Source organism: Haliotis rufescens, unplaced genomic scaffold (assembly GCF_023055435.1).
Source record: "Haliotis rufescens isolate VD_foot unplaced genomic scaffold, xgHalRufe1.0.p SCAF_11, whole genome shotgun sequence".
Taxonomy (NCBI): domain Eukaryota; kingdom Metazoa; phylum Mollusca; class Gastropoda; order Lepetellida; family Haliotidae; genus Haliotis; species Haliotis rufescens.
In genome coordinates, this window is record NW_025963791.1 from 33510050 (window position 1) to 33523047 (window position 12998).

At 39.8% G+C, this 12998-nt stretch overlaps 2 protein-coding genes across 5 annotated transcripts in view; one reads left to right on the forward strand and one right to left on the reverse strand.

Annotated features, from left to right (window-relative positions):
* LOC124151214 (protocadherin-16-like) overlaps positions 1–4977 on the forward strand; it is a 56270-nt gene extending 51293 nt beyond the window's left edge. For all 3 annotated transcript variants that reach the window (XM_048392635.1, XM_048392633.1, XM_048392634.1), the window contains 4 exons: positions 402–491; positions 1833–1919; positions 2822–2938; positions 4485–4977. In XM_048392635.1, the coding sequence (XP_048248592.1) occupies positions 402–491; positions 1833–1919; positions 2822–2938; positions 4485–4535 (345 nt within the window). In that variant the 3' untranslated portion in view covers positions 4536–4977. The remainder of the gene's footprint in view (positions 1–401; positions 492–1832; positions 1920–2821; positions 2939–4484) is intronic.
* An 867-nt stretch (positions 4978–5844) lies between these two features.
* The window catches only part of LOC124151215 (histidine-rich glycoprotein-like), a 70795-nt gene continuing 63641 nt past the window's right edge, over positions 5845–12998 (reverse strand). For both annotated transcript variants that reach the window (XM_046523572.2, XM_046523571.2), the window contains exons 6-10: positions 12660–12818; positions 11862–12068; positions 10586–10642; positions 9459–9605; positions 5845–8764 (exon numbers count right to left, since the gene is read on the reverse strand). In XM_046523572.2, the coding sequence (XP_046379528.1) occupies positions 8727–8764; positions 9459–9605; positions 10586–10642; positions 11862–12068; positions 12660–12818 (608 nt within the window). In that variant the 3' untranslated portion in view covers positions 5845–8726. The remainder of the gene's footprint in view (positions 8765–9458; positions 9606–10585; positions 10643–11861; positions 12069–12659; positions 12819–12998) is intronic.

Below are 12998 nucleotides of genomic sequence, written 5' to 3' on the forward strand. Positions count from 1 at the left end.
AAGTAAGTTCGTTATATCCGTCAGTTCGTTATAAGCGTGTTCGTTATAACTGGAGTTTACTGTACTAAAGCTCCCGAGACAGTCGCTCTATCAACAGTACCGCGGAGGCGGTAGACTGATAACTGACTTTGTGTTAACGTATCTGTGGAATCTAAATGAACAATACATGTAGACTTAGAAATGAAAATAGATACATAACGGCTGCAATATCGTCATATTAATACCCTACAATAATGTCAATAACAGCGCCGTGTTTCCTATTGAACCAACTAACTACCGCATGTATCTGCACATTCAACTAACGCATGCGCACAACACATAACAAGCACGAGGACTGTGTCCCTACCTTCTTGGCAAGAAATATTTTACAGTTGACAAAAAACATCCCCTATTTGTTTCAGACCACTGCGACTGTGATGATTAGGGTGGAGGACTTGAACGACAACGTCCCAGTGTTTACTCTACCTACGTACACGGCATCTGTTGCAGAAGTAAGACATCATTAGCTTGTGCAAATACAGGACACGTTACATCTGTTGAAACATCAGTACATGCCTGCTGCAGAAACTACTGTTAGGCACATTCTCTTCTCGCGATCTCGCTTTCTCGCACTTTTGGCATATTTAGCTCGTTTCCAAAGCTCGAGATCGCGAGAAAGTCCCTTACACTATACCAATAATTCGTCACGTGTAAAAAGCCACAAACCAATTTTCATAATCATAGGAAAGCAGAATCTTGTGTACGATAACGACTATGTAATAAGCATGTAATTTGCTACTACCACCAAGAGTGAGTGAGTGAGTTGGGTTTAACGCCGCTTTTAACAGTAATCCAGTTATATCACGGCGTGTCAGCTTAATGTGGAAGGAAAGCCCGAAGTGATGAGGGTCTCAGACGTTTATCACTTTGGTGAAACCCACGAGCACGGGTATGGTGCTGACAAACCTAGAAACATAATCGGGGCGAACCGGTATTCGAACCCACAATCATTGGTTTCTGGCGTGTCCAAGGGATGCAACTCTGTACAGCGAATAGCGGCGCCTTAGACGACTTGGTCAACCGTGCCCCCAAGATCTGCATGAGTAAAATAGTGATGATACCAGGTCTTTACGAAAAAGGTTAGCGTATCCTGCCCCACCGGTGGCACCCTTCACAAACAAGGTTCGGACTTCTGGGTGATCGTAGGTTCGAGTCCGATTATTATCCTAGGTTTGTCAACAACATAAGCGTTCTCGCCAAAGTAGGAAACGTCTTTAGGTCTTTTTCGAGAAGAGTCAGTGAGTATGGTTTACGCCGCTTGAAGCAATATTCCAGCAATATCACGGCGGGGGACACCAGAAATGGGCTTCACCCATTGTATCATTGTAGAGAATCGAACCCAGGTTTTCGGCGTGACGAGTGAACGCTTTAACCACAAGGCTACTCCACCGCCCCTTTTCGACAAGAATATTATTTTTATTATAATAAACATACTGTACATGCAGTACAATGGAAAGTCTACAGTAACAGTTGAAGTTATTACACGCTCGAGACAGCACTTATTTCGGGACAGATCATCAGTTTTTCATAATTTGTGATGAAATCGATCCGCCATTTCTTTTATATGGCAATGCGGATCTTTCTCATGCTCATAATGATCACAAGTCATATTTCCTCTGTCCAAAAATAAATCAGTAAAAGTCAACGGACGTTTTAAGTTCTTTGACGTGTACCAAGTCATTTCACTTCATGTGAATAAATATGTTTAATTCAACCCGGAAAAGATCCCCAAGACGTGTACTCCTCGTAGCTTGTTGCTCACCCTCTGACTACACTGTCAATGTCCGTTTCAGAGTTCCCCAGTCAACACCATTGTAATCCAGCTGGGGGCTTCAGATGCGGACTCCGGACTCTTCGGGGAAATCACATACACCATGAGGGTAGGTTGATGTGCCTTGGGGGTACGTTGATGTGTATTGAGGTTACTTTGGTATGTAGAATGGTGCGCCTTAAGGGGTAGGCTGTTGTGCCTTGAGGGGAGGTTGATGTGTATTTAGGTTACGTTGATGTGTATTGAAGGTACGTTGGTATTTAGAATGGTGCGCCTTAAGGGGTAGGCTGTTGTGCCTTGAGGGGGGGAGGTTGATGTGTATTTAGGTTACGTTGATGTGTATTGAAGGTACGTTGGTATTTAGAATGGTGCGCCTTAAAGGGTAGGCTGTTGTGCCTTGAGTGTAGGTTGGTGTGTATTGAGGGCATGGTGATGTGTATTGAGAGTAGGTTGATGCACACTGTGGGTAGGCTGATGTGCCTTGAGTGTAGGTTGGTGTGTATTGAGGGTAGGCTGTTGTGCCTTGAGTGTAGGCTGTTGTGCCTTGAGTGTAGGCTGTTGTGTATTGAGTGTAGGTTGGTGTATATTGAGTGTAGGCTGTTGTGTATTGAGTGTAGGCTGTTGTGTATTGAGGGCACGTCGATGTGTATTGAGAGTATGTTGATGCACACTGAGGGTAGGCTGATGTGCCTTGAGTGTAGGTTGGTGTGTATTGAGGGCACGTTGATGTGTATTGAGAGTAGGTTGATGCACACTGAGGGTAGATTGGCGTGTATTGTGTGTAGGTTGGTGTACGTTGCGTGAATGTTGATGCCCACTGGGGGTAGGTTGAAAACATTAGTTACACATTTCCATATAATCGTACAAAATGATTCATAACATATGAACTATGCCAGTATCCCCATCGAAAGATGAGTGTGTCCAATAACCAAACACATAAGGCAGTGATGTCGACTTCTTGGACTCCACTAGTATGTACATGTAGATTCACCATAATGATATATTTCCCAGTCAAGTGATCCGATCGGCAGTCAAGCCTTCAGAATAGACGAAAGAACTGGCACCATCATGACATCAGGATTGCTGTCTGGGCGGACAGGGAGCCTCGTTCTCACAGTGACTGCAACGGTAAGCACGGAAAACTGAATGTTGCCCGAAATAGAGATAGGAACTTGAATGAATAACTTCTGGACTTCCCCTTCACAGAAGGATTCTGAGTTGAGGAATTTCCGAAATATGATTTGAAAGTCGTTTTTCATCAAACTAGCGTTTTCTTTTGATATCATTATTATGGTGAAATTGAATTTTTTTTGTAGCGACAATTTGGAAAATATACAAGTGATTGAATTGATATTAACTAGTATGACAGAAGCTGATTAAAGCCAAGGAGTTGTTTGTTTGTTAATTAACGCCGCACTCAGCAATATTCCAGTTATATAATGGCGGTCTGTAAATAATCGAGTCTGGACCAGACAATAAAGTGATGGACATCATGAGCATCGATCCACGCAATTGGGATACGATGACATGCATCAACCAAGTCAGCGAGTCTGACCACCCAATCCATTAGTCGCCTCTTACGATAAGCATAGTCACCTGTTACAGCAAGCATGGGTTGCTTAAGACCTATTCTACTCCGGTTCTTCACGGGTCAGGCCAGGAGTAATTACACCTTTCATCTCGAAGTGAGGAAGTTATGTTTGTACGTTTGTCAGCACCATACCCATGCTCGTGGGTTTCACCAAGGTGGTAAACGTCTTAGACCTGCACCAATTCGGGCTTTCCTCCCACATCAAGCTGACACACCGTGATTTTTCTACAAGTGATTTTTCTACAAGGTCGTCAGATATTACGAAAGCATTACTGTGGTCTTACACCAAATCTGGATCAGTCACACTAACTGGTGAAAGGCTGAAAAGAAACAATGCAATTCCTCATTAATTTATGTGACACGGGCAGCAGACCAGCCTGTGTTTCAACTTTGATAAATGTATGGGACAAGGGTGCAACCTGGTTTTGTTTGGTGCAACTTGGTTTTCATGTTAACACGCACCTTATGCTGTTAAATCAACTTTCTGAAGTTGATCCCTGTGTCATAAGTACGATGACAAAATAAGACAGGTTACTCACTGTACCCACATGATCCCCACTACTGTGAAGTGAGGGGGAACTTGTGACCATTCTGCCTAGGAATCACCATTGGGCCATACTCTTGGAGGCATAGCTGAGACACAGTTGAACTCACTCACTCACTCTAAGCAACTGTGTTGTAAGTCAGGGAACATGCAGCTTCTATGCAATGTGACAAGTAGTATTATCATACCTCACTGTCAGATTGGTCCAGGTGATCTTGATAAAATATTGTGTAACCCGCCTTGGTGGGTAATAAATTTCTCAGCGGGGAATAAATCTCTTATCCCGTCACAAGCAATACAGGCTGCATGTGGATTTCTCAGAGGCAGAATAAATCCCTTATACCCCGCTTCAAAGCAAAAAGCCCCACGGTTACCTCAAGCTCAATCGTACAACTGTTTTCTATCAATTTTAAATTTGTGTTAATTCTTTTGCAAGGTCACATTAAAACATGTTGGTAAGAAAAATTTGTTGTAGAAGGATCACTCGGGGTACATTGGGTTATCATGACCTATCAATCATATTGTGATGGTATTTTCAGGACGGAGGTCGAAGGCCATCCACAGTCGATGTCAACGTCACGATTGTCTAGAAATCAACAACCAGATATCTGGATCAGACCTGTATACTATCATCTGCTCAACACTATTTCTCTATTTTGTACCCACCCAACTGTCCTGTTTCTCAACCCTGGATCTGCCTCTGGACTCAATGGATGTGCTGAAAAATGTGTTCATTATTTTGAATTATCGGACTGTCCTTTTCACAGAAGTGACTGAAAAAGATCAGTTTAAAACAATAATCCCACAAAAATTGCTACCAATTCTACAATAATGGATATACATGAATTACACCATACAATATCCCATTTTCAAAAGTGGTAAATCACTAAAATGCATTGCCATGAGGAACCATCATGTTTGGCTGCAAATCATTTAAATGTAAGCATTTCAGAAATATCTGTACGTCCCAAAGATCATTCCATTCAATGTAGATATGCATCTTCTCCTTCTTTGAATAAATAGTTTGCTGTATTTCCGGAGTATGTTGTGCATGAACCTGAGATAAATGATGAATATTTAAAGATGCTGTAAAATCATTTGTATGGTCAATTCACACTTGCACACATGCAGGTATCCAATGGGAATAGGATTTAGGACACCCAGTGTAATTGGGAATGCCTCCCAGATTTGGTATACAGAATGATGCCTCTGCTCATGGCATTCCTAACACCTGGTGTCACAGGGAAAATCACCCATTGTCAGGACAAAAGGCGATGCCACTGTTCATGGCATTCATAACACCTGGTGTCTTTGGGAAAGTTGGCCATTTTCAGGACAAAAGGTGATGCCACTGTTCATGGTAATCATAACACCTGGTGTCTTTGGGAAAGTTGGCCATGTTAAGGACAAAAGATGATGCCTCAAGGGATTCAAGCTACCTGGTGTCACTGGGAATGCCGACCTAGTTTAAGACAAAAGATGATGCCTCTGTTCATTGCATTCATAACACCTGGTGTCATTGGGTTGGTTGGTTGGTTGGTTTGTTGTTTAACGCACTCGGCAATCTTCCAGCTATATGACGGCAGTCTGTAAATAATCGAGTCTGGACCAGACAATCCAGTGATTAATATCATGAGCATCGATACACGCAATTGGGATTGATGATGACATGCATCAACCAAGTCAGCGAGCCTGACCACCCGATCCCGTTAGTTGCCTTTTACGACAAGCATGGGTGTCATTGGGAATGCAACCCAGTTTCAGGCCATAGAGGTGCCAATTCCAAGACATACTGGGGAAGCATATGTGGACAGATGGGCTGGCTGGATTAGGGTAACATTGAACTGGTTTTACCTTTTATTCCCATTGCGCAAGTGGAAAAAGTTCAACTGAAGCATGTTAGAAGAAAAGATTTATTTTTTCTAATGTAAAGGAAGGCAAATAAACATGATAAATAAAAAGTTGGAAGATCTGAGTTCTAAACAGAAATGACAGGTTTGTGGTAAGTAACATTGTGTTAGAATTGAAGAAATGCACAAAATATTTATGTAACAATTTCATATATTAATATTTCACATAGCACTTGAGTTTTTTTCAAAACATAAATAGCATCCCAGTCATGGGTCAAAAACAAATTTAGCAAATATCCTCTGAAATAGGAAGATTCTAAAACTATTTCATATTTCATAACAATGACAGTTGTATATACAGCATGTTCAGCCTCAAAGCACTGCCATGTACAATGGATGTAGTTCAAGTGCAAGGAAAGGTTGCAGACACAAACTTGCTGACTTTAAAAAGTCAATACTTCATCAATAACAAACTACAAACTGTGCATGATTTGTAACAGTTGATAAGACGAGCACATCACATAACTGACTGCATCTTCTAGACAGTAATTGTTTTAATTGGTATAATTGTGAAACAAGTCACCATTACCAGATTATTTCTAAAAATATATAATAAAATATTAAAATACTGGTTTCAGTGAAAAAAAACGGAATATCCTGCAGGGTACCCATGACAACAGGTTAAAATACACAGACAAATAAATTGTGCAGTGCTGTTAAAAACAATGGATTTCATCCATAAATTGACAAACAGGCTTAAAATGGTAAAATACCTAATTTTATCACATTTTAAACTTGAAAAGAAGCTAAGTACATATACCCTGGAACTCTAATGTTTATCACAACCAACAGTACATCTATACAGAAACACATTTTACATACTTCCATAAGAACAGAAAAAAGATGAGAAATAAACTCGAGAGATTGGCCTAGTGGTACACTCAGCTCTTTCTCCATGTTATGCGAGGAAATATGATGATCTCACGGCCTAAAAATGTTGAGGTTCCAATACATGGATTCAAAAATATATAAAGATCAGATAATTACCAAACTGTTCCGGATATATTTTTTAAAGAAATTAAATATCAAAAAGTTTTCCCAAAATCAATGATTCAAAAAGAGGTCAATAGAAATGGATGGTTATGTACTTATGGGGTTAGTTGGCATGTTGGAACCAGAACATGTCTACACCTTAATGAAACAAGAATATGATATCTAGAAAAGTAAATATATATCTAAGTATGAGTACACCAGCCCTTTAACACAGTTCATCGGTTATACAAGTGTTATTTGCAGTCATACATCAATTTCACAAAGCAGACAAAGAAGACGCTACCGGAAAGTTTATGAAAGTATAAGGAAGTTTTCTTGAACAGCATGGACACCGACTCAGTTGAGTCTTCATAACCATCAAAAGAAAGTGACCTTGTGATTTCAGTCGAATCTTTATAACCTTCAACTTTGTTCAACCAAATAAATCATTTCATAAACAAAACAGGCTGCAGTTGCTTTGATTAATACATGCTGCCACGAAAAGTTGTGCTTACATATTTTATAGATATAAAGATATAGGTAATCTTCTGTTCTCGATATTGTATGATTGCTCAGGTCTGTGGTACCCTTCAACAGATATTGTAAATATATCAGCCTCACAAGAAAGCACCATGTTGCAACTACTGTACATATTTTAAAGGATAACAAAATGCTTCTGTTAGTGTTACAACTGATTCTAATGTGTATATTTGTACAGTTGAAAACATGCTCAAAGGATACATTTCACAGTCTACAAGATCTGAAATTTTTTTTACCATAAAACCAAAATTTGTTTTACCTGTATAGAGAGAAACGTTGTTTCACAAGATCATTTTTGAAAAAGAAAATGTGAAAAACATCAAAGGTTGCCACATGACAAAATCAGCAGCAAGTACATAGAAAAACCATTGCATAGACATACCACCAAATGCTGTCAATGAGGGATACACACAACAGGGAAGGTCTCTTTGACATGGAGTTCATAGTCCAGCCAATGTCATTATTTCTACTCCAATAAACATTCAGAACAGGACATTCCAATATTTCTTCAAGTTCCCCTTTTGTATCAAATGATTGGGTCAAAAACAAGAAACACTACATAAATGTGACAAACAATATTCCTAACTGATTAACCATTCACATTTTGTTCTAAAATATACTACTCAAAGTTCAAACCACCCGATTCTTTCATATTACCATTCGTGAAAAGATTTGGAAAATACCTTCCATGCCCAGTCGACAGTACACAGGCTTTGCAATTCCTGCAGTCAACTGAAATTTTCACTTTGAAATCCATGTTGTTTATGACCCGGATGGACTATGCATAGACATGTTAGTCCAGCCAAAATATAACTCCATAATTCCAGCTAGTTCAAGTGTGGAAACTGGACTTTTACAGTCAGTTAACCCCTTGCCTTGCTAAGATGATCACAATAGTTAATCTGTCGTGGCATGACATATTAACTACAGTATTATGAAAGAATTGTGTTGTCCTTATCTTTTTCTAAGTAGTATAATAAAAAAATCATTGAACGTCTAGTCTAGATTGAAGCATTCACACTAATGTTTACCATTCTCACTAAGTTTCATCTAAGGTGATGACAAAGATATCAAACATCACTGATATTTTAAGATTTACATTTTGACAACTATTTCAAAATACAGACTATTTTCAATATGAATGTGTCAAGCAGTTAAGCATTGCGTATCACAATTCGTTTGATTTGGGCTGATGTAGATCTCGACATCTTCAAGTGTCATGTGACTTTTAACTTTCATTTTAGTACCTGTTTAGTACAGTGTCTAAAACACATGGTAGATTCTTCTGAACTATAGTTATGTTCATCAATGTTATAGTATGTTAACTCCTGATTTTGTGACTGTACATCTCCCAGCTGTTTAGTGCTTCTTCATGTGACCCAGGACATCAACCTTTTCTGAAATACAAAACAGGGCATCAATCTACGAACGGAGAATAACAACTTAACAGTATATTTAGCAAGTCACTCATGTCTATGTTTGTCTCTTTTCTTATCATATTTGGATTTTTTTGACTCATTTTCTGTTATATCTGAGGGACTATATAGCTGATTGCTATTTCTGGCTTATTTTACGAGACAATTACACATATAATTACACATATAATCTTAATCTTTCCATATAAGAAAAAATGAATAGAGAAAATACAAATGCAATTGTAAATCATGTCTGGTTATGTTTTATCACAAATTTCACATTTTCATTGACCTAGTTTGTTATCAAAAGTCCTGTTCATTCACCTAAAGGTATCCGATGTAGTTTTTGACAGCTTACAAGATAGCCAATTTTCCCAAACATTGTAGAGTGTGGATGTGCATTATCCTCAAGGACAAACTACTTCCATCAATATTGGTTATTAAAGGGGAGGATAGAGAGAAGAATGAGAAGAATGAGAAAAAAAGACGGAAGAAAGTTTGGAGAGAAGGAATGAGGAAAGAAGGAAGGTGGATGTAACACCACTCTTAACCATATTATAACAGCAACTTGGAAAACATCACCAATGACGATATATTGTAGCTTGGAATAAAGTCCTCATCCTGACTAATCATATCACAACATGCTCAGTCACACAGATGAGACAACTAGACATACCGCAATGTGCCCTGACTCGAGCTCTTGTTTTCGGGACCTCATTTCCATTGAGGTCGACACACCAGCAAGTCCTCGTCTCCATGGTGCGGCCATGACACTGTTCCTTCTCAAAGTATCCCTCGCGGTCACAGCGGGGGATATATGCAGCTGCAACAACCAAAATAACTATCTTAACACACACACACACACACACACACACATATATATATCTATATATATACTACTTAAAACATGTAAAGGATCACTGAAGTTAATCTGCCATGGCAGGTGATCCTTTACATTTTTGAGTAGCATACTATCCATGAAAGGTTATACATCTGTTTCATGACACTAAAGATTGCACTGATAATTTATCTCAATAAAAACGTCAAGAACATTTAATACCTGAGCCCCTTTCACAAAGTGACCACAGTGGTATGACTACCACAAGCCTTTATTGACGTATTGGAGTTACCATCATCTTAGCACTAAGCTCGTCACGATATGGCTGAAATATTGCCGATGTGACGTAAAGCATTAACTCACTCACTCACTCAGCACTAAGATCACTTTTCGGAACAGGATTCTCTGCTTAACTACACACATGATAATTAAGAGGTGAAACAGGGTTGAATGGTCACGTCAAATTTTATAGCTCTGTGTGTGTGTGTGTGTGTGTGTCAGTGTGTGTCAGTGTGTGTCTCTCTGTGTGTGTGTGTGTGTGTGTGTGTGTGTGTGTGTGTGTGTGTGTGTGTGTGTGTGTGTGTGTGTGTGTGTGTGTGTGTGTGTGTGTGTGTGTCTGCTTGTTCTTTGTCCTCACTGATGCTCATTTTACAGTGCTAGCCCACTGAGATACCATGCCACAGTTGTAACATGGATAACCCACTCAGACACAGTATACTGACTCCGAGCTCACCAGTCCTTGTTGTAGCCCCTTAATGCCAAGTGCTAGTCAGGGTAACAACAAGTTCCATTTGTTTTACATCTTTTGGTATGATGTAGCTGGGAGTCGAACCACAGACCTTCCGGCCTGGCGGACGCTCTACCACTAGACTACAGAGGCGGTTCAATAATGAAGGCAGTCATGTTGGGTATACAGTAGAATTGATGAGAAGAGAAGTTTGTGGAGATCTCTCAAGCCTGCCTACCTGTCTCTAGTTGGTTGTTCCTCTGCACATCTCGAAGCTTAGCATAGCAAGGAGCAACTGGAACCAGAGAATCACATGTATGTGAACAACAACAGACATAGCTAACACTGGACACAAATAGGTTGAAATGCAGGTAGCAGATACTGAGTATTCAAAGGCCAGAAATTTTATTTGGAACCAAAGACATGTGCCTGAGGTTTCAAATGTTAACATTTCCAGGCATCAAATACAAAATAAAACCTGCAAATCTGAAAACAACAATCTGTATCCACATGATCAAATATTTAAAATTATCAATAATTTCTGAAGCAATCTCTCTCTATGTGAACTGTCACAACTGTGAGACAGACATGACATCCTTGATTGCTATGATTTAACTCTGGAAAGTGATGATGTCATGATACAACAGATGACACCACATGCTTCCGTGAAAACTGAACGCGTTGGTTAGGAGAATGTTCCAAATGGTCTAAATCAAACTTTTTCTGATAAATAATGATCAAATTTCATATTCAATTAACGTGCATCTTGTCAAGCCGATAGATACCCTCTTCAGATTTGGGTTGGGGAAAAATATACTTAATATGAAGAGTGTGTGAGTGACTATGGTTTCACACCTCTTTTAGCAATAGGCCTATTCCAGCAATATCACGGTGGGGGGACACCAGAATTAACATGAAGAAATGTATTTATGCTCAGGCAATAGTCCACATTTCCAGCCTTCGAATCCCATTTAACAACATTTTTCAACCAATCAGATAGCAGCACACACTCCCATTCATGTTACAATGTCGAACCCTTGGATACAGTAGTCCAAACAAATCTTTACAAGTTATCTCCCTTGGTCTGTTCATATAAATGAATGCCATCTCCCAAACAGGTTTGAATTCATAGACCTGCATCTAACTACCGTTTAGTATTGCAAATTAAGGAGGTCAGAACTCACAAGCTTTCAGAGAGTGTTAGAATAAATAACACTTGCAACGAAAAAGGATTCTCCTCTAAACATGCATCAGAAGTGACCTCACTAGCTATCAGAGAGTGTTAGAATAAATAACACATGCTACCAAAAAAGGATTCTCCTCTAAACATGCATCAGAAGTGAACTCACTAGCTATCAGATAGTGTTAGAATAAATAACACATGCTACCAACAAAGGATTCCCCTCTATACATGGATAGAAGTGAACTCACTAGCTATCAGATAGTGTTAGAATAAATAACACTTGCTACCAACAAAGGATTCCCCTCTATACATGCATCAGAAGTGAACTCACTGGCATCAGCAAAACAACATCTCCACTCATGCCCAGAAAGCCTTGAGTCTCTGTCTGTGTCACAGGACTCGAGGAATGGTCGCAGACATGGCTCTCGGCCATTGTTCTCTATCTCGGCAAGTTCAGCGCTGGTGAGGTGGTGGTCGTTGTTCACATCCAGCGTGTGCATCTCCCACATCACGGAGGGCTGAGCCTTGCACTTCCCATCTGGGGGCAGAACAAGAACACTGAATGACAACATCCAGGCTAAGAAAGGCATTCAGAAGGGATACCCATAGACACATTTTTGTGACAGAGAATTATGGATGTCAACTTTCTTTATTATGAAGACAATGTTTCGGAGTATCATGCTTACTCCTTCACCTGAGTAAGCATATACTCAGCAATGTTCCTCAAAATAAAGGAGTTCACATCCACAATTCTCTCGTTTCCTGAATGACATACTCAACATCATTGCAAATACACAACCTTACAGACAGGGAACTCGAGTAAAGGACTGCAATGAGTATGAAAAAGATAAATTATGATAACAGCAGCAGAAAGTTTGATTTCAGGGGGCCACTACATGTTGGTATTGTCCCACAAATCTGCTAACCTGCATCAGTGAAATGAATAAAGAAATATGCAACTGTCGATAACAGAATACAGTACATACATGTCCTTTAAAGGCAAGTATCACAAACAAGATTTGTATGTCCTTATGGACTTTTCACATAATTTTGACAGTTTTATGACGTATTAGACACTAAAATACTGGTAACCATGGTAAACATTCAGCAATGAGCACTAACTACCAACCATGGTGATCTCTGAGCTCCTTCTTGACAGAGAGATGGTGGTGTTTCTTGTGATGGTTGCCATGGTGATTATGATGATGCTCCTTCTCCTCAGCATGAAGCAGGCGGAACCATCCTGTGAGGCGCTGACGCATTTCACTGAAGTCATCCTTGGTGCACACTGCAACAATGGTCAGACAAGGCTAGGATTTCCTTCATTAAAGTGCAACAACGGTCAGACAAGGCTAGGATTTCCTTCATTGCAATGCAACAATGGTCAGACAAGGCTAGGATTTCCTTCATTGCAGTGCAACAACGGTCAGACAAGGCTAGGATTTACTTCATAACAGTGCAACAACGG